At 38.3% G+C, this 20,577-nt stretch overlaps 1 protein-coding gene and 1 pseudogene across 2 annotated transcripts; both read left to right on the top strand.

Annotated features, from left to right (window-relative positions):
* Positions 1 to 399: 399 nt before the first annotated feature.
* On the top strand, positions 400 to 2,740 carry LOC113734862 (uncharacterized). Of its 2 annotated transcripts, none has more exons than XM_027261610.2 (2): positions 400 to 540; positions 730 to 2,740. In XM_027261610.2, the coding sequence occupies exon 2, from the start codon at positions 1,033 to 1,035 to the stop codon at positions 2,368 to 2,370; it is 1,338 nt and encodes a 445-aa protein (XP_027117411.1). In that variant the 5' UTR covers positions 400 to 540; positions 730 to 1,032; the 3' UTR covers positions 2,371 to 2,740. The 2 variants fall into 2 exon arrangements, with proteins under 2 accessions (XP_027117411.1, XP_071938602.1); XM_072082501.1 differs by having other exon boundaries at positions 406 to 540; positions 878 to 2,740.
* Positions 448 to 20,486, top strand: LOC113735739 (PTI1-like tyrosine-protein kinase 2; annotated as a pseudogene).
* The last annotated feature ends 91 nt before the right edge of the window (positions 20,487 to 20,577 follow it).

The raw sequence follows: 20,577 nt of genomic DNA, 5'->3' as shown, positions 1-20,577 counted from the left end.
CAATATTTAGTGTATCTTATTTTGACATCTAAATATTGATTATAATAAATATTGGAAATTAAGCGAAAATTCTATTTGTAAAACAAAAATTTGTCCCACCTAAATATCAAATGTGTCTCACTTCTGGCAACTGGTTTTACTATAGTGGAACAAAGTTATATTTTTTAAAAACCAAAATGTCGCATTTTTTAAAAACCAAAATGTCCCAATTTAAATTTTAAGAATTAAAATGAAATTTTGAATTTCGTTAAAGGGTGCAAAGTGCAATTATTTTGACTTTTTGCTATGCACCAATACGTCTCTCTCAGCATGATACTTGAAATCAATTGCAAAGTGGACCCATTTGATCCTCCCATACATTGTATCTGCAGCATCTCTTCATTGGCTACTATTAAGGTTTTCTATGCGTACCCATAAACCCAAATACACCTTCTATTGTCTTTTTCTTCGCCTTGTCTCAGATGTAATGTTCGTCTCGTTTGCATCCAAAGTCCTCGCCCTAACAGCAGCTGGTTCGCCTTTCTGGTCATTTGCTGTAGTGTAAGTTTCTCGACTAAACATAGATATTTTAGTTGTGGGTTCTTGGGAAAGGTTCGAGCTTTTATGGTTTTTGTTAAAGATTGCTGTCTTTTGAGTTCTTGTTCGGATTTTGGTGTTGGTATAAGTTTTGGATTGTTTATGAAGTTGGGTTTCATTGTATGAGTTGATATCCCTGATCTTCCTTTGCAGCTATTACCTGTTTGTAGAAAAGGTTGTTTCAGAATAAAAGATGCATAATTTCATATAGGGATTCTTGAAGTAATTTATGAGGAAATAAAAGTGAAAAGGGATCTTTTATCTAGATGTGTTCGAGGAAGTTGAATTGAAGCTCTCGCAGGATTTTGGATTTACTGCTAGTCGGCCAGGGTTTTGCGGAGAATCTGAGTCATAACTGAACTCTGGAAAAGAACCTTTTATTAAGGGTAAAGTGGTATAGACTGTTTTAAAGGGATTGGTTCTGTGGGTTTGATCTAAATTTGTTTATTGGTAATTATGGAAGGAAATTTAGCATCAGGGAGCATGATGCCAGGAAATGGTTCCTTTGGTGGTCTTGATTTACAAGGTTCTATGCGAATACATCATCAACAACCAAACCCTTTTTCCCTGCACCAGCATAATCAATCTCATTCCAGACAAGGGTCAATGGCTCATCAGACAATCCATGAGAATTTTCCACTCACAATTGGAAGCATGCAAGAGCATGATCATACTATTTCTTTGGCGGATTTTAACAAGGGAGATAAGGCTAAATGTGTGAGTGATGAGGATGAGCCAAGTTTTACTGAAGATGCTGCTGATGGCCACAATGAGAGCAGTAAAGGGAAGAAGGGGTTTCCATGGCAACGTGTGAAATGGACTGATACAATGGTTAGGCTCTTAGTTACTGCTGTTTCCTACATAGGGGAGGAGGCTGCTGCAGATTATGGTGGAGCCAGAAGGAAATTTGCTAATTTGCAGAAAAAAGGAAAATGGAAGTCAGTCTCAAAGGTCATGGCTGAAAGGGGCCACTTTGTTTCACCTCAGCAATGTGAGGATAAATTCAATGACCTCAACAAAAGGTATAAGAGACTTAATGAGATACTTGGAAGGGGAACTTCTTGTGAGGTGGTTGAGAATCCTGCACTTTTGGACATGATGGATCATGTATCCGAGAAAGCAAAGGAGGAGGTAAGGAAAATCCTCAGCTCAAAGCATTTGCATTATGAAGAGATGTGTTCTTATCACAACGGAAACCGTTTACATTTGCCTCATGACCCTGAATTGCAACGGTCATTGCGCTTGGCTCTCAGAAGTAGAGAGGATCCAGATGAGAATAATATTAGGAAGCACCCAGCAGATGATAATGAAGAGGATGATCAGGATGCTGAATTGGATGATCGTGAAGACTACGAGGAGAGTCATGCTTTGCATGTGGAACGAATGCCATATGGTATTTCTGGGAGTTCCTCTAAAAGGATAAAGCATGGTCATGGCAATGAAGATGGCTGTTATGGTCATTCTTTTAGTGCTTTAGATTGTAGCAGAAATTTAATTTTTCCATCACAGAGTGCACCTACTGATGTGAACCAAGTGATGCCACAAGGCATGAAAGCAAATCTTTTGCAAAAGCAGTGGATGAGTCATCGGTCACTTCAATTGGAAGAGCAGAAGCTGCAAATTCAGGCCCAAATGTTGGAATTGGAGAAAGAGCGTTTCAAATGGCAAAAATTTAGCAGGAAAAAGGACAGGGAATTGGAAATAATGAAGATAGAAAATGAAAGGATGAAACTTGAAAATGAACGCATGGCATTGGAGTTGAAGAGAAAGGAGATGGGTATTGAGAGTAATTAAGCTACAATTGTATTGGGAAGGAAGGTTTGAGCATACAGGAGGGTTATTTTGTCCTCATGAGCTGCCACCTGACTTCATGTTTGATAGAAGTAAAGAAGTTGGCTGTAGACCATCTTTGTAGACCATCGTTGGCTGACATATTTGTGTTAGATGCTTGTATTGGAGGGCTGTCTTTACTCACTGCTTGGCTTTAAATGCTGTTGAATATCGGGCTTGGACACCTTGTAATGCGTTAGTTAGCCATATTTGCCGTTGTAACTATTGACCAGTTAATAATAGGTAGAACTTTGTTGTTAAAAGAATTTCTTGCAGTGAAAATATTTGTATGTCAAATGTCCTACTCTAATTCATATGGAACACACATTATGCACTTCAGTGAGTTTGTTGGCATTATTTGTAAGTTTCTTGTTTGTGGACTTCCCTCGCGACACCGGTCTCCCCACTGCTGGAATGTGTGTCTTGAGCTAGAAAATGGAAAATTCAAACAAACAAAACTCTTCAGGACAAGCAGGAAACATCTATTTGGTTCATGCAGATGCACCATAATTAGCACATTGGAGACTCGTGATGGTTTTGTAGGTATCTCTGAACTAGGGCAATTCTCTATTTTAAGATTAGAAACAGTATATCCCTTTTGAGGCCATGAATTCCTTGCAGTTTCATTCTGCTGATGTACTTGAGAAGAAAAAGCTTTTCTCTTACCAGTATAAAGATCCAGCAGTACAAGCTGAATTGTTTTAGCTAATTTTCCTTTTTCTTTGTCCTTTTCTTTGCTAGATACTTTATAGTTTTTATGATTAGGTTGTTTAATGCCAGTTTTGATGGCTTACCCTCCGAACTCTAGAAAAATTCTGAAATTGAATTTCCTATTCTCTTGAGTCATGACTAGTATTGAAGCAGGGTATGCAATCCTGATTTGTTATGATTGCGAAGGGCCATGCATTTGGTGCCCGAAGAATTTCTTAAACCTAGGACGTCTTTGGATTCAATGTTCTGTTTCTTAGTAAGCTGTCCTTTTTTCATTGGTATGGCTTCCAACAACAGACAGGTACCTCTTTCAGTGGCTGAAGCAGTACGTTTGCACTTTAAAGCCACTTGGCAGGGTCTTGTGAAGGAGTGGAATGATACAAGGGTACCATGTAAAGAAGCATGCCAGTAATTGTAATGCCACTGTTTCCTTGCCTTTGGTGAATTTCTATTTTACCTACTTGACTAGAAAAAAACATGAGGCTTTCACTTCTGTTGTGAAAGTATCTTTTCATAATATGGTTTAGTAGAAGTAGAAGTTACTACAAACAAGAAAGCCTCATAGTTTTTATTTCTAATGACTATAATCAACTTGTTTTAGACAAAAGAATACAAGCATTTTACTTTGCACTTGTTTAATAAGAATGCATTACATAATTTGGTACTTGTTATGGACTGTAAAGTCCAAGGATACTGTGTAGAAGAGTGCCATTGGAATTTGGCTATTTTGGATTAGATTTTATTATTTTATGATGGCTTAAGTATGTTTGCTAGTGAGTTCCCAACCTTCAGTTTCTCCTATGACTTGCTGCTGGAGAGCAATCTTAGGAAGGAAGTATATAAATTGGGAAAAAGACAAAATCGCTGTATCTATGTTTTGATTATACCTTGTGGTATACACTTGCGTTGATCAATCTTTTGGTAGTTAGAGTGCAGGCCATGAATGTACAAAGTTAGTGCAAAGATTATCCAGAGAACTTGTTATTTTTATTCCTCGACAAGATTTCGTTTGGATAGCATTTGTTTTCTTTTTTCTTATTTTCTTTTTAAGGGAATCGTGATTAAATCTCAACCTTTTATTTTAGAAGCAAATATCAATTCACCACTTGAACTGTGACCTTTTACTTCTGAGTTAGATGCTGCTGCATCATTGCTTCAGTTACAGTTCTTTCAGATGGAAACATGAACTTTTTCACTGATCAATAAGCATACAAGTAAAACTCAAATGGGAAAATATGAATTCTCGGTTTTTGTCCTTTGAAAGCCTACTCTTGGGGATGGCAGATCTGTCTAACCTGGTTTGCATGTAAAGTCAACATGGATTTCAATTATCAGTATCAGTGTTAGTTTTTAAACAGTATGGATGGTGGTACTTTGAATGGTTGGTATTTTATCTTTCCGATAAAGCTCATTCATAGGAATGCCTTGCATTGTACGATGTGTGAGTGGTAAATTCGTCCTTTTATCCACCTATATCCTACTATAACATCTGAAGTGGCCTCCTTCCTTGTTCACCTGTCTTATATGGAAATCTGGCACAACCAAAGTTTGCCTTTCATATGGATTCTCTGTTTTGTGGCAGTTTTGATTTGCTTTTGTGGACATTATTGCCATTTGTTTTCTCTCTTGGCTGATATGCCTGTATATCGTGACCATTCTCTCATCTTGCTGGTATGATATTTCAGCTGGTTGCATTTTGGCCATTTCATTTAGTCGGAATATACATAGTCTATGTACATCAACTGTTGGTTGCTATAAAGCTCCCTTACTTCCTGCTGTCTAGTAGGTGTTTAAGTCTTAAATGAAGCAGGTGTTTAAGTCTGGTAGGTGTTTAAGTCTTATTCTTGGCACTCATTCTTATCATCTTTCTGGCTGGATCCTGGGATAGAAGTCCTCTGACATGTTCTTTCTTTGTTTTCTTTATTTATCTATTGTTTATTTTTGTACAGTACCACTTCCTTTGATGATGCAGAGATATAAATATGAATAACCATGAAAACTTGTGCATTTGGGAACTGTAAATTGGCATTTTTGAAAAGATAATGCTATGCTTTTTTTTTTGCAGAAAAGGATATGAAATTGGATCCTGTGTTTAAATTGATTATAGCCCAGAAATAGTTTTATAAGGTTTTATTCAATGATATGATTCCATAGCTGTGCGTGTATTTTAACTTTGTAAGGGTGTATATTTGTAGAAACCTGTGATCAATTGAGGAGGATTATGCATCAGTGTCAAATTGTGACTTTGGTCTGCTTTTGATGCATAAAAATACGCAGGTGTCTGAGCCAAATATGTTTCTGAAGGCATTTGTTTGTGCTTTTTGGTTCAAATTTTTGAAGTGCTCATAGTGCAATTAATTTGTTTTTTAGTGGATTGGATGCAGAAAGCGGCTTTCACTCGTTTAGTTTTTACAGTTTTCAATTGAATTTTCCGTCAATATAAGTTTCATCATGTCTTATTATTAGAGGGATACAGAATGGTGTTGCAATATATTTGAAAGATGAAATGTTTTCCCTCTGATTAACCTCTTGATTTGGATTTAAGCTTATGCATCTGTCATTGATTGTCAGCTCGGCATCCCATACAAACTATAAGAGAACCTTGGCAATATGTATTGATGTTACAAACCCACATTTGAAATGATTGTATATGGTCTATCTGGTGATGGTGGTAGATACATGAAGTGACTGCCAATTTCATGCATATGCTTGTCCTCCTGGTTACTTTGTACATCTGGAAAATAGAACTGCTGATGGTGATATTTATCTGAGGAAGAGAACTAGGATGCATGGATGGCTTTACCGTACCTGTCGAGTTGAGTAGTCCTATCATCAAATGAGCATGAGCCCTTTAAAAGCTCAAAGAATCATGCTGACTGTATGTTCTTATGATTCTCTCTTATGCAGTTTTAACATGACAGATATTGTTTTCTGCTGTTGGCCGTTTGCTCATGGTTGTGTTTTGTTCGTTGGAACTTCTTCACAGCTCCCCTTGAAGTGACTCCCTACTATTCTTCCTTCTAATGGACTGATAAGTAAGTTCTATCTAGGCTGGTGAAATATTACAGCTTTAGGGACGTAATGATACTAGGTGTTTGCAATGGATTTCTTATGGCTTTTGTTCCAGAAGATTGGGTAAACTATTTTGTCTTTCTACATTTTAAGCCTCTTTTTGCTTCTGATGTATGGTGCTTCCTTGGTGCATTGATTGTTTGATACTGTGGGCATTCTTCCAGCACAAAGATTGAAGATGGCTAAAGATATGAAGGATGCCTATATCTATTACATGTGAATATTGTGTCTTTGATTCCCTCCACACTGGTTGTTTTGCCATGTTTTATCTACTTTTAGTTTGTCCTGAAGTTACTTGTAGAGGGATTTTTTTTATGACGTTGTAACAGAAAACAGATTGGTGTTGCTATTGCTATTTGGCAATGAGTATTTTCACGAATTATATAGCAGATGAGAATGTGATATGAGATATTAGTTTATTTGAAAGGAAAAGCTCCTCCCAAGAAGTTTAACTTTTGATTCACATTTGTCATGAATTTGGTTGGTCAAAGTGGACCAGTCCCTCAATGTTTTTGTATGCTTTGTTTAGTCTGTTGCTTTAAGGAGTGTATACTTTGTAAATTGCTTGTCTGTAGAGAATTGAATGTCTCACTTCTAATATGCTATACATTGCACGGTACTCTAATGTTGATGTGATTTGTATGCATTACTTGCAAATGTTAGCCAAAAATTTTGAGGGAGTTAGATTCTTTTGGATCCATACGTCAAGTTATATCCAGTTGTGTGGTATATTTTAAGTCTATTTATAGAGTATCGGCTAAAACGCAAGCACTTGTAGTAATTTTATCCTCCTTTTCCACTCTTTTGGATTAGGTCAATTTCAATAAACTAAGAAGGGTGCACCAATTACAGGAGAACTTTGAGTTTACTACCAGTTTTACTAGATTGAAGTACGGTAAGATCACTTTTCTAGTTAGACTTCTGTCAGTGGGGCATTGTTTCTAACATACTTTCCTTTGGGCTTCTCTCGCACCAAAGTGATTCAAGGTATCAGCTCCTGTCATGTCACAGCAAAAGGCAATTGCACCTATTGAAATGCCTGCTTCATCTCTGGATGAGTTGAAAGAAAAGACGCGTAATTTCTGGCAAAGGCTTTTAACTGGTGAACAGTCTTATGGAAGAGTACCATTCAACCTGGAAAGTGGTTAAGCTGAGACTGCAAAAATGCTTGATGTGTCATCTGAGCCAAAATCAAACTTTGAGTTCTTGACACAGGTAAGTGTCAAGCAATTCAGTGCTGATATCACGTACCCGTGTATGCAATTCTTTATCCTTTCATGCTGCCATATCTTTTCTCAAGGCAACTAAATGGTAGGTTGTGCCTTTTAAAGGTTTGTATGCCTTATGGCTAAAGCTTGAGAATCTTGTGGAGCTGCTTGGTTACTGTGTACAAGTGAATCTTTGTGTGGTAGCTTATGACTTTGCAACCATGGGATCGTTGTGTGACATACTGCATTCTAAGAAAATTGATACATCATCTAGTGAATGCGTTGTTCAGTTTGATTTGAGTCAAAGTCATCTTTTGAAACCATGAATGGTTTGAAGATGTTTCTTGAATTGTATTTGTGCTTACAGGATGGTAAGGGGGCAAACTTCGAAGGGATCAGTACTCAGCTGTACTATAGGTCCAAGAATCACTGTTCATGTTGCCAGAGGACTTGAATATTTGCATGAGAAAGTTCTACCTGCTATAATTCACGGAGTATCAGATCCAGCAATATGGTTGTGTTCGAAGATTATGGAGCAAAGGTTCCAGATTTTAACCTTTCCAATCAGGCTGCTGACATGGCTGACTCATCTTCATTCCACTCGAGTTCTTGGAACATTTTGTTATCATGTACCAACATAATGCCCTTTTACTCCTTTGTCTTTCTATCTCTTCTGTAAATGCCACGTTTGAATTTTCTTTCTATGATATGAATTTGTTTCTACTTCGAGGGGAGCCTGCATCATCTATTACCTTGTAGTCGAATTCAAAGTAAAACCTATTATCACATTAATATGTTGGTGGTTTTAATCACTGATTTTCAGCCAGGCAGACCCTAAGGAAGCATCTGAGTTGAAAGAGATTCTAAGTGTGAGATAGGATCTGGACAGATGATAAATCTAGCAAAATCCTCAGTGTTTTTCAGTAAAAATGTAACACAGACAGCACAGAAGGAGATTTGCCAGAATTTTGAGAATATCCAGGTTGTGTCTCAGGGTAAATACTTGGAGTTACCAATGGTGATCACAAGGACCAAACAACAGATTTGTGGCTTCATTAGAGACAATTGTAAAAGGAGGCTGAAACAATAAAAGAACAAACTGCTTAGTGCTGCAGGAAAAGAAGTGCTTCCCAAAGCAGTGACAATGGCACTCCCTGCATATGCTATGTCATGCATGTCATGCTTTAAGCTGCTAGTCAGATTGTGCAAGGATTTGAGCTCTATGATGTCTAACTTCTGGTGGGGAGAGGAAATGGGAAAAAGAAAGTTAATTGACGCTCATGGCAAAGATTAACACAGAGCTATGCTGGGGAAACAAGTGTGGAAATTAGTGACAATGGAAAAATCTTAAAACCCAAGTTCTACCACAAAGAATCCATTTTCAGATGCAAAGTACCACAAAATGCTTCTTGGATTTGGTGAAGCCGAATGGGAGTAAGGGAGATGGTGGAAAAAGGAACCAGAAAGAACATTGGGAATGGTAAAAGTACAAGGGTGTGGGAGGATAACTGGCTACCTGAGAATCCACAAGGGAAGCCGAGATCAATTAAACCTCATGAATGCAGAGTTTAAAAAGTAAAGGACCTGATTCACAACTTCAAACGGAAAAGGCCACTATTCTTTAAATTGTTTAAGGAAGAAAAGGTAAAGAGGATCCCGAGAATCCCAATCATCTAGACAAACAGGGAGGATTGCCTTTTTTGGCTATACAATGGAACGGCCAATACACAGTAACTTTTGCATATAAAGAAATTAACAGGCAAAGATGTACTCAACAACAACAGAGAGAGGCAACAGGAGAGGAGACAAGCTGGGAGAAAAAGAAGCTATGGAAACATCTGTGGAAATTCAAGGTCAAGCACAAATTGAAGCTGTTTATATGGAAATGCATGAACTTGGCACTACCTGTCAATGAAACAATTCATAGCAGAACCAGGATGTGATATGAACCAAGAGACACCATTGCGAACTATTCGAGTTTCTCTCGGACCCGTGACTCGAGCACGAGCTAAGAAGATGAGGGAAGAATTCCAAGGGCTTGTTCGTGACATACAAGGCCAAGAAATTGTCCCCAAGGTCATTGAAAGACTTGAGCATGAAGGAATGAAGGTCATCCATGTGGTGCACGTCAAAGAGAACCATGTGTGACCCTTCTCTAGTCACATTTGCTATTTTAATTAAGTCATTGTAATAAGGGTTTAATGGTCCATAGTCTTGCTTTATTTACCTAAGGGATGATCTCATAAGGTTCAGTCAAGTCTACAATTCTTAGTCTTATGGAAATAGTCAAACCTATAATTCTTAATCTTAGTCAAACCCACAATTCTAAACTAGTTCCACATTATTTAGTTTTTCATCTCTATGTAAGGCTATAAATAGCCCACACTTCCAACGGTTTTAGACATTCAATCAATAAATCAGAATTTGAGAATTTTCTTGGTTTCTCCAAGATTTCTTGAATACCTTAGAATTTCTCTAGGTGTTCGTGACTTATTAATCTAGAATCGCACTAGGTTATGGCGTCTTCTACCATTATACCAAGGTTCGTTAACCACGTGATTAACGAGTTGAGGTCATCCGCTCCAAACTTGGTGTCCTCTTGTCGATCCTGAAGCTAATTTTTTACGGGTTTCGTCACAAGGTTGGCGACGTTCGTATCAGTTGGTAATCAGAGCTAGTTAAGAGGTATCACGTTATATCCCTTTATTTATTTGCTTTTCGAGTCAAGTTGACGAAAATTCTGTTTTTATGTTCTAAGTTTGCTATCCGCAATTTTCAGATTTGTTGTATCGTGGTCTTGCGTTATTTTTTCAGATTTGTCGTGTCATAAACTTGCGTCTAGTTGTTGTTAATTGTTGTGGTTAGACTTATTTGGTCCAACCTTTTTTTTGTGTCTTATTCTTGACTCTTTGTTTGTGTTTGTGTCTTGTTTCTATTCTGTTATATCCATTTAATTCCAGTCTTTTATTCTATTTGATCATCTGAGTTTACTGTTCATCCAAAAAAAATCAGTTTGTAGCAAGGGGTTTAGAGTCCTATCTAGTTGTTACCTTGTCTTCTTGTTGTTTACATACAAAAAAAAAAAAAAAAGGAAGAATATAGCTGGCTGACCTTACAAAATTTTTGGAAATCTGTCTTGATCAAAACTTAGGTTTCTTGAAGTTCTTGATTGTTTAAAACCACAATCTTGAAGTTCTTGGAACTTTAGTTGGGACTTTTGAAAGCCAGCCATCCTAAGCCACAAAATTTGACTCTTGAAAGCCTCCAGAATTGACCATTGATATGAAGAAGAACATTCAGCCATGAAAACCAACTTTCCTAAACCACGAAATTTGACTCTTGAAAGCTTCCAAATTTGACCATTGATTGTGATAAATGCCCTCATAAAAGTTGACTATCGAAATATTGGAGTCAAATTTTTTTCAGCTTATTCAAGTCAAATTTTCCAACCTATTCAAAGTCAAATTTTCCAATCTGTTCAAGTCAAATTTTTCAGCGTTGTTCCCAAAAAACAACCGTATCAGTTCCAATCTTGATCTTGACCTTAGAATTCATGGGAACCAGCAGATAGGAAGACTAATCCTTGTTTCCAAAGGATTAAGGAGGAAAAGTCAGCATTGGGGTTCCAAAACAGTCCCACCGCAACACAAATTTCTTTTCCATTCGAGTTCCATCTTTGCAACTGTTGGAGAATTTCTGTCCAATCATTGATTCTGAAAATTTTCGTGCATCATTAGGTCAGTTTTAAGTGTCTTTCTAAATCCTCTAAGTGTCCATTTACCTACCAAAATACTGACCAGAAATGCAGCAACCAGCAGCTCAAAATTTCAGTTTCGGGTAGAGTTTTGTCTAGGATCCTTAAAATTCAATTTTGAGTCATTCATTGAGTTGTGGTCAACCCCTTCATCTTTTGTTCTTTTTCATTCAAAGTGCTACAATCTTGTGACCTTGGTTGGTAAGTCAAACCACACTAGAGGGAGTTCTAACTTCTTCAAAGAGTTGATCGAGAAGCCTTGAAAACACCTTGGTGAGTTCATTAGAGTGTTCAAACACGAGAGTGAGATTAAACACATGAAGAAGTGTGCGAGGTAAACTTTGCTTCTTTCCATTATTATTTTTACCCTATACTTCACCATGGCTAACGAGGGGGGAGCAAGCTCCCAAACTTTTGATCGTAAACTTTTCACAGACGCAATCAAAAGCGAATTGGGACGTATAATGAACCAAAAACTTGAACTAATGCACCAACGCATTGACAGCTTAGAGTTGTTTCATGGAAGCTCTAAAGGCAGCCGTGGAAAGGCTTATGCACATGAGTTTAGCGACTCTAACTCGGACAACAACTATGAGCATAAGCAAGGTAGGTCCAAGCGAGATGCTAGGCCTTCAAATGACTACATTCCGGGTATAAAGATGAAAATTCCGCCCTTCCAAGGATGATCAGACCCCAATGCCTACTTAGAGTGGGAGAAGCGGATTGAACTTGTTTTCGACTGCAATACTTACTCGGATGAGCAAAAGGTCAAGTTGGTCCTGGTCGAATTCACCAACTACGCCGTTGTGTGGTGGGATCAACTCTCCACTAGTTGAAGGAAGAGTTGTGAACCTACCGTACAAACTTGGACGGAGCTAAGACGACCAATGAGGAAGCGTTTCGTACCAAGCCACTACTACCGTGACTTGTATCAAAAGCTTCAAACTCTCAACCAAGGAGCACGAAGTGTCGAGAACTATCACAAGGAAATGGAAATACTCATGCTACGGGCAGACATCATGGAGGATCGAAAAGTAATAATGGCACGTTTCTTGAACAGACTAAGACTCGAAATCGCTAACCAATTGGAGTTACACTACTATGTGGAACTTGGGGACTTGGTGGAGAAGGCCATCAAGATTGAAAGGAGAATTAAAAGGACGGGTTCGATTCGGAGTTACTCCAACTTTTCACCCTCTTATCCTGGAACTACACCACCAAAGAAGGAGGATAAAGGGTCGAGTAATTCCACCCCTTCAAGACCGAGGCCGGATATGACTAAGTGGGAGTCTAAGGCAATACCAAAGACTGCCATTGAGTCGAGCATGGGCGAAATCGAAATACTAGATGCTTCAAATGTCAAGACAGAGGGCATATTGCTAACTAATGTCCAAACCAATGCACTATGATCATCTTACCCAATGGTGAGTTTCTCACCGATGATGAAGATGAGAAGGAGGAGTTGCCATCCCTTGAGGAAGAAGAGGAAGCATTGCCCGTCGATGAACGAGTTGGACTTGTTGTCAGACGAGCCTTAGCAACCCAAGTGAAAGCCGCCGACCATGCACAAAGGGAGAACATTTTTTACACCCGTTGCTATATCAAAGGCAAGGTATGTAGTTTGATCATAGATGGAGGTAGTTATGCTAACGTCGCTAGTGCCTTGATGGTGGAGAAACTAGCACTACCCACTCTACGACATCCAACAGCTTATCATTTGCAATGGTTGAACGATAGTGGGGATGTTCGTGTGACCAAGCAAGTCCAAGTACCTTTCCGAATTAGAAAGTATGAGGACGTGGTGTTATGCGACGTGGTCCCTATGCAAGCATGTCACATACTATTGGTGAGACCATGGCAATTCGACAAGGGAGTTACATTTGATGGCATTAGGCGAGAAGAGGATTGTGCTTGTGCCACTCACTCCTATCCAAGTTCGTGAAGATCAAGAAAGCTTGATCAAGCTGAGTGAGCTCAAGAATGAGAAGAAAAAAATAGAAAAAGTCGAGAGCTCAACAGAAAATGATAAGACCGAGAAAATTGAAAGGAAAAAGACATATGGTGAGCCGGCCAAAATTAAAAAGAGAGAGAAAAGGCAAAATCTATTGATAAAAGCCAATGTAGTAACAAAAGCTTTGAGTGTTAATACATCAATCTTTGTACTTTTGTGCAAAGAGGTGTTGGTTGTTACAAGTGATCTTACTAACACTCTACCATCTAGTATTGTCTCTCTTTTGCAGGATTATGAGGATGTCTTCCCCGATAAGATTCCAAATGGACTACCACCAATAGGGAGAATTGAGCATCAAATTGACTGGGTTCCAGGTGCCCCAATTCCTAACAGACCAGCCTATAAAATGGGGCCAGATGAGACAAAGGAGCTCCAACGCCAAATCAAAGAGGTTCTAACAAAGGGATGGGCACGAGAAAGCTTAAGCCTATGTGCGGTTCCCGTCATCTTGGTGCCTAAAAAAGATGGAAGTTGGCGAATGTGCACTGACTGTAGGGCCATCAATGCAATAACGGTAAAATATCGTTACCGTATTCCTAGACTTGATGATATGTTAGATGAGCTATATGGTGCCGTGATTTTCACTAAAATTGATCTAAAAAGCGGTTATCATCAAATTAGAATGAAAGAGGGGGATGAATGGAAAACGGCCTTTAAAACCAAACATGGCTTGTACGAATGGTTAGTTATGCCATTTGGACTAACTAATGCACCTAGTACATTCATGAGATTGATGAACCATGTACTTCATCCATTCCTTGAAAAATTTGTAGTTGTATATTTTGACGACATCCTGATGTATAGTAGGAGCCTAGATGAGCATGTTGAACATATGAAGCTTGTTCTTGATGTACTTCGAAGGGAAAAGCTCTATGCTAACCTTAAGAAGTGCTCCTTTTGTACTGATAAACTTGTCTTCTTAGACTTTGTTGTGAGTAAACAGGGAATCAAAGTGGATGAGGAGAAGGTTAAAGCAATTCGAGAATGGCCTACTTCAAACACGGTAGGTGAGGTACGCAGCTTCCATGGTCTTGCTAGTTTTTATAGACGATTTGTTAAAGATTTTAGTACCATTGTTGCATCTCTAACTGCTGTAATTAAGAAAAATGAGCCATTTTTGTGGGGCGATGCTTTAGAACGTGCTTTCCAAATGCTTAAACATCAACTCACACACGCACCACTACTTGCATTGCCATGCTTTGACAAGATGTTTGAAATAGAGTGTGATGCATCTGGGGTACGTATTGAAGCTATCCTAATGCAAAAAGGCAAACCAATTGCATACTTTAGTGAAAAACTCAATGGGACAGCTTTGAACTATTCCACTTATGATAAGGAGTTGTACTCCTTAATCCGTACTTTAGAAACTTGGCAACATTACTTGAGACCAAGGAAATTTGTCATACACACTGACCATGAGTCGCTTAAGCACATTAAGTCACAACACAAATTGAATAAGTGTCATGTTAGGTAGATTGCATTTATTGAAACCTTCCCTTATGTGATTAGGTATAAAGTGGGGAAAACTAATGTTGTTGCTGATGCATTATCACGCCGGTACTCTTTGCTCACTCAATTTGATGCAAGGTTGTTAGGATTTGAATTAGTTAAAGAGTTATACACTAATAACTCAGATTTCTCAGGTATTTATGACTCTTGTGGTTCAGTAACTCAAGGTAAATTCTACATTCTTGATGGATTTCTTTTCTACCTCAATCGACTGTGTATACCTAATTGCTCTATTCGCTCTTTACTTGTTAGGGAAGCACACGGAGGTGGCTTGATGGGGCATTTTGGTGTGGCTAAAACCTTAGCTATCCTTCAAGAGCACTTCCATTGGCCAAGGATGAAGTGAGATGTGGAACGAATGGTGGCTAAATGCATCACTTGCCACAAAGTTAAGTCTAAACTTCAACCCTATGGTCTTTATAGTCTTTTACCTGTACCTAAGGAATCTTGGACCGACATTTCCATGGATTTTGTTTTAGGGTTGCCTAAGTCAAAGAGGGGAAATGATAGCATCTTTGTTGTTGTTGGCAGATTTTAAAAAATGACACATTTTATACCATATCACAAAACAGATGATACATCACACATAGCTGATTTAGGTTTCAAAAAAATCATTAGATTGCATGGCATGCTTAGCACAATTGTCTCTGATAGGGATGTCAAATTTTTGAGTTACTTTTGAAAAACTTTGTGGGAAAAATTGGGTACCAAATTGCTATTTTCTACTACTAGTCATCCACAAACTGATGGCCAAATTGAGGTTGTCAATCGTACACTATCTACATTCTTACGTGTCATCATTAAAAAAAAAAACATTAGAACTTGAGAAGAGTGTTTACCCCATGTTGAGTTTGCATACAATCGCACGGTGCATAGTTCTACTCATTTTTCACCATTTGAAATAGTCTATGGTTTTAATCATTTAACACCGCTAGACTTATCATCTTTACTTTCTTCTGAGCACATTAACATAGATGGTGCTAAATGAGCAGATTTTGTCAAGAAATTACATGAGCAAGTACGCCTAAACATTGAGCGAAGAATGGACCAAATTGCTCGACAGGTTAACAAGGGACGCCAACGCGTTGTGTTTGAACCTGGTGATTGGCTGTGGTTACATCTACGCAAGGAAAGGTTCCCAGTCCAAATGTGCAATAAATTATTCCCTCGAGGAGATGGGCCATTTCAAACCATCAATTGCATCAATGACAATGCTTACAAACTAGACCTACCCGGTGAGTACAATGTGAGCGCTACATTCAATGTCTCTGATCTATCTCCTTTTCTTGCAGACGATGAAGTTGATTGAGAACAAATCCTTTTCAAGAGGAGGGGGATGATATGAACCAAGAGACACCATTGCGAACTATTCGAGTTCCCCTAGAACCCGTGACTCAAGCACGAGTTAAGAAGATGAGGGAGGAACTCCAAGGGCTTGTTCATGAGATACAAGCCCAAGAAATTGTCTCCAAGGTCATTGAGGGACTTGAGCATGAAGGAATGAAGGTCATCCGTGTGGTGCATGTCAAAGAGAACCATGTATGACCCTTCTCTAATCACATTTGCTGTTTTAGTTATGTCATTGTAATAAGGGCTTAATGGTCCATAGTTTTGCTTTATTTACCTAAGGGATGACCTCATAAGATTCGGTCAAACCCACAATTCTTAGTCTTATGGAAATAGTCAAGCCTACAATTCTTAGTTTTAGTCAAGCCCACAATTCTAGACTAGTTCCACATTATTTAGTTTTTCATCTCTATGTAAGGCTATAAATAGCCCACACTTCCAATGATTTAGGCATTCAATCAATAAATTAGAATTTGAGAGTTTTCTTGGTTTCTCCAAGACTTCTTGAATACCTTAAAATTTCTCTAGGTGTTCGTGACTTATCAATCTAGAATCACACTAGGTTGTGGCATCTTCTACCATTATACCAAAGTTCGTTAACCACGTGATTAACGGGTTGAGGTCATTCGCTCCAAACTTGGTGTCCTCTTGTCGATCCTGAAGCTAATCTTTTACAGGTTTCGTTACAAAGTTGGCGATGTTCGTATCAGGATGGGAGATCCGATATGTAAAAGTTGTGGGGAAGGCATAGAAACAATGGAACACCTTTTCTTCCTCTGGAGATTAGCTCAAGAAGTGTGGCATTTGTCACCAGTGAAGTGGGATGGACTAGATGACTATACAGGGAATTTCAGTAGATGGTAGAGTGTAGTGATAGAAGCTAGGAACAGGCCAGAAGGAATGAAACATATAGCCTTCACTGTCAATATCCTGTGGTGGCTTTGGAAGGCTAGAAATGACAGGGTTTTCATACATCTCCAAGACATCCACTTAAGACTATACAAAAGGCACAGAGTGAATGGATGGAATACAATGAAGTTAGGGAGAAAGAAAGAAAGATGAGCATACAAGAAACAACAAGAGCAGAACTGGACCAGCAAGAGGAGGGGGATGAAAATGATAGGATATATATCAGCCTAGCAGTAAAGCGGAAACAGGAGGAAGAATGATGGGAATAGGCATACTGGTAGAAAATAACAATAGACAGGTGGTAGCTCAGTGGGCCTTGAAGGAGTTTAGCTTAGGAAACAAGATTGAAGACCAAGTTATGGCGGTTAAACTTGCCTTATGTAAGGCAAGTGAACAGCTGTGGACTAAAATCCAAGTCAGAATCCGACAGCAACACCTGTTGAAGATGATCAGAACCAATAGAGCCAAGGAAATGAGCTCATATTCTCATCTAGAGGACATCAGTAGCTTAGGCTCTATGTTCGTGTAATGCTCATTTTTTTTTGTCTAGAAATGAGAATAGTGATAGATATCGTCATATAAGCAATTATGCTCTGAGCATATCTTTTGATGAGGAGTGGATTCACCCTCAGTGCTTGAATGCACTTGTATAGCTCTCTTTGAGCCTTTGCTCAGCAAGTGTATAGTTCATACACATTATCAATAAAAATATTTAACGTTTCCGGAAAAAAAGACACCGGAGCAATTTTATTGCATGTGTGTCTAGTCAGAAACTACTATAAGATGCACAAATGCAATCTTGATGTTACAAATTGAAACTCGTAGCAATGTTTTAATTGATAGATGAGGGCTATAGAAAGTTTCCTGCAGGTTCTTGTTCACAATCAAGATTATATCTCATAAACTAAAGCAGCCAGATTTACCAATTTCATCAACACCACAATGCCATACCTAAATTCAGGTCTTGTAATTTGGACTTTGGCTCTGATGTGTAGTCTGTGGAATTCTAATAGGTGTGCTAATTGTCTTAACAAAGATAACATAAGTTGTTCTATTTGTCTAATTTTGCTTCAAACAATTGTTGCAAAATGAAAGCAGTGCATCTTGCTGATGCTTCTCCGGGTGGATGTACCCTGTTTTGCGAGTGTTCAAGCTAAGCAGCACAATGGTTGAGTAACCCTTAAATATTGAGAACAAATTCCGAAATTTGGTGATAATTCTTGATATTAACTCTGGTTGTATGGAGAATAGTTTATGCATCTGATGTTGCCAAGGATACAGTAAGCCTATAAATGGATGTAGTTTTGGTTGCACCTCTCAGAATTTTAACTCGAGCAAATTTTAAACAAATCTTTGCGGGTTTGTTAAGCTCATGTTAAGAAAATCTCTTTTCACTTGCAAACAGTTAAAGACAAGATGTTGGGATCAAATTCTGAACATTGAGATAGATCTTCATATTGATTCTGGTTCTGTAGTAGATGGTTTATGCACATCTGATCGCCGTTTCAGGATATAGTACATGGGCACCTGCATGTCGTTTTGGTTGCGTTTGTTAGAATTTTAACTCAGGCAACTCTTAAACAAATCTTTGCAGGTTTGTCTGGTGCATGTTCAATAAATTACATTTTCACTTTTAGGGAAAGTGAAAGATGATGTATACGCTAATATGTGGATTGATTTGAGAGTTTGAGTTGACCCTATGAGTTCTATAGTTCTTATGACCAAAATATATTATGAATCCTAAATAGATGTCAATAATTCTCGCTGAACATTTGCATTAGATCCAACATAGAGAACAAAATTTTCATGCGGCAAGCAGCAACGCGAGTGTGCAACACTTTCAAGTTTCAAGTAGCAACAATGAACGAGTTCACACATAAATATTGAGCATTGTTGATGAATATTTCATTCATTTTGATAAAGAAGTTGTTTGGTTTCTATAGCTTTTACATCTCAAAAAGTTCTCAGGATTTCAAATTTTCACCGTTGCAGTTTACTAGGTAAGTAGTTTAATAACCATGGACTGAGTTAGGTTGATGACATCTTTAATTTGGTTTCCTTTTCAAAGTATAACAGCTGCTTTTCTTAAAAGCTAGCAGAAAAATATGGGCAAAAGTGACAGTTGTCTTTGCTAAATCCTACATATATTATTGGGCCTTTGACTTGTCACATTGAATTGTAAAACAATGGAAAAGATCTCCTTCATTTGATTTAGTTATACTCTCAATTACATAGTAAATAGCCACGCCTGCTTTTCAGTTTTAGTTTCCTAATAGAGCACATTCTTGGAAGAGTCATAGCTTATCTCATAGAACTGCCATCTGAACTTTAAAAACCAAATCATATTTCTGACTATTAGAGCTAGTTACTGTTGTGTTTTGATATGCTTGGTGCTTCATTTGGATAGTCTCATAACTTGAAGAAATTGTGACTGTCTATTGTCTTGGATGGGGTTGAATCTGCACCTTCTTTCTTTTGGCAAAGTTGTCCTTCCTAGTTATCATAGTTAATTAGTTATCTTGAAATCGCAATCTATTCAAGTCATCATGCTTGTAAATTAAGTCACTAGGGGCTTTGTTTGTGTACTTTTGGTACATATCTGTGGCTAGATGTTCCTTTTTTGAAGAATTTTCATCAGTTAATTCGCTGGTGGATATGGAACATGGATATGCAATGACAGGGCAACTGATGCAGAAAAGCAATATGTATAGCTTTGGAGTGGTTTCCCTTGAGCTTTTAACTAGAATGAAGCCTGTTCATCACAGCATTGCCTCGTGGACAAGAGTCTTTTGTCCCTTGGATTGGCCCTTTTTACTGCCTTTAGTCAAGTACCGTCTCCATTTTTTATCACCCTCTGCTTTCTTTCAGCCAAGGTTCCATCTCTGTGGCAACATATGACTAATTTTGTGTTTCTAGGCAACTCCAAGACTAAGCGAGGACAAAGTAAAACAATCTATGGATCCAAAGCTCAGTTACTTACCCCAAAAAGGAGTTTGTTAAGATTCATTCCCGTGCTTCTCCTCTTACTATCTCCATACCATTTGTCCTTTCTGCAACTTCTCTGTCTTGCATCCGGCTTAGTTTTTGGTTATACAGTGACAGAAATCCCTACCTTCATCCAGGCCCCTCAGAAGTCCCTTATCTTTTCTTGGGGCTGGGTACCGAGAATCTAATAATGCTTATTGTTTTAGAGTAAATCTTATATACACTGTTAATGTATACACTATCATCATTGGATTCATGACAGTTATGCAAAAGTTAGATTTTAAATTCAAATTTTATATGGTTGTTATTCATCCAATGCTGACGGTATATACACTGTCAGTGTAGGAAAGATTAATTCATTGTTTTATTGTTGATGCAGCTAGCAGCAGTGGCAGCGGTCTCTGTGCGGTATGAGGCTAAGTTCCAGCCAAATACGAGGACTCTTGTCAAGGCTCTCCAGCCACTCCTGAAATCCCAAGCCCATTATTATTATTCTTCTAGATCTTTTATTAGAATATTAGTGACTGTGTGTTTTCGTGATCTGGATTGTCCTCTATATTTGTTTGTGGCTTGAATCGGCTTCTGCATCTGAAAAAATATATATTTTTTCTCCATTATTTCTGGCTGTTTGGGACTTCATTGTTGGGTTGAGTACCATGTTGTTT

Source organism: Coffea arabica, chromosome 3c, assembly GCF_036785885.1.
Source record: "Coffea arabica cultivar ET-39 chromosome 3c, Coffea Arabica ET-39 HiFi, whole genome shotgun sequence".
Taxonomy (NCBI): Eukaryota; Viridiplantae; Streptophyta; class Magnoliopsida; order Gentianales; family Rubiaceae; genus Coffea; species Coffea arabica.
Note: the sequence above shows the minus strand (reverse complement) of the source record. Positions and strands in the feature narration are given on the sequence as shown.

Coding starts and splice junctions, on each gene's coding strand:
- LOC113734862 (XM_027261610.2), top strand. CDS start 1,033: ATGGAAGGAAATTTAGCATCAGGGAGCATGATGCCAGGAAATGGTTCC.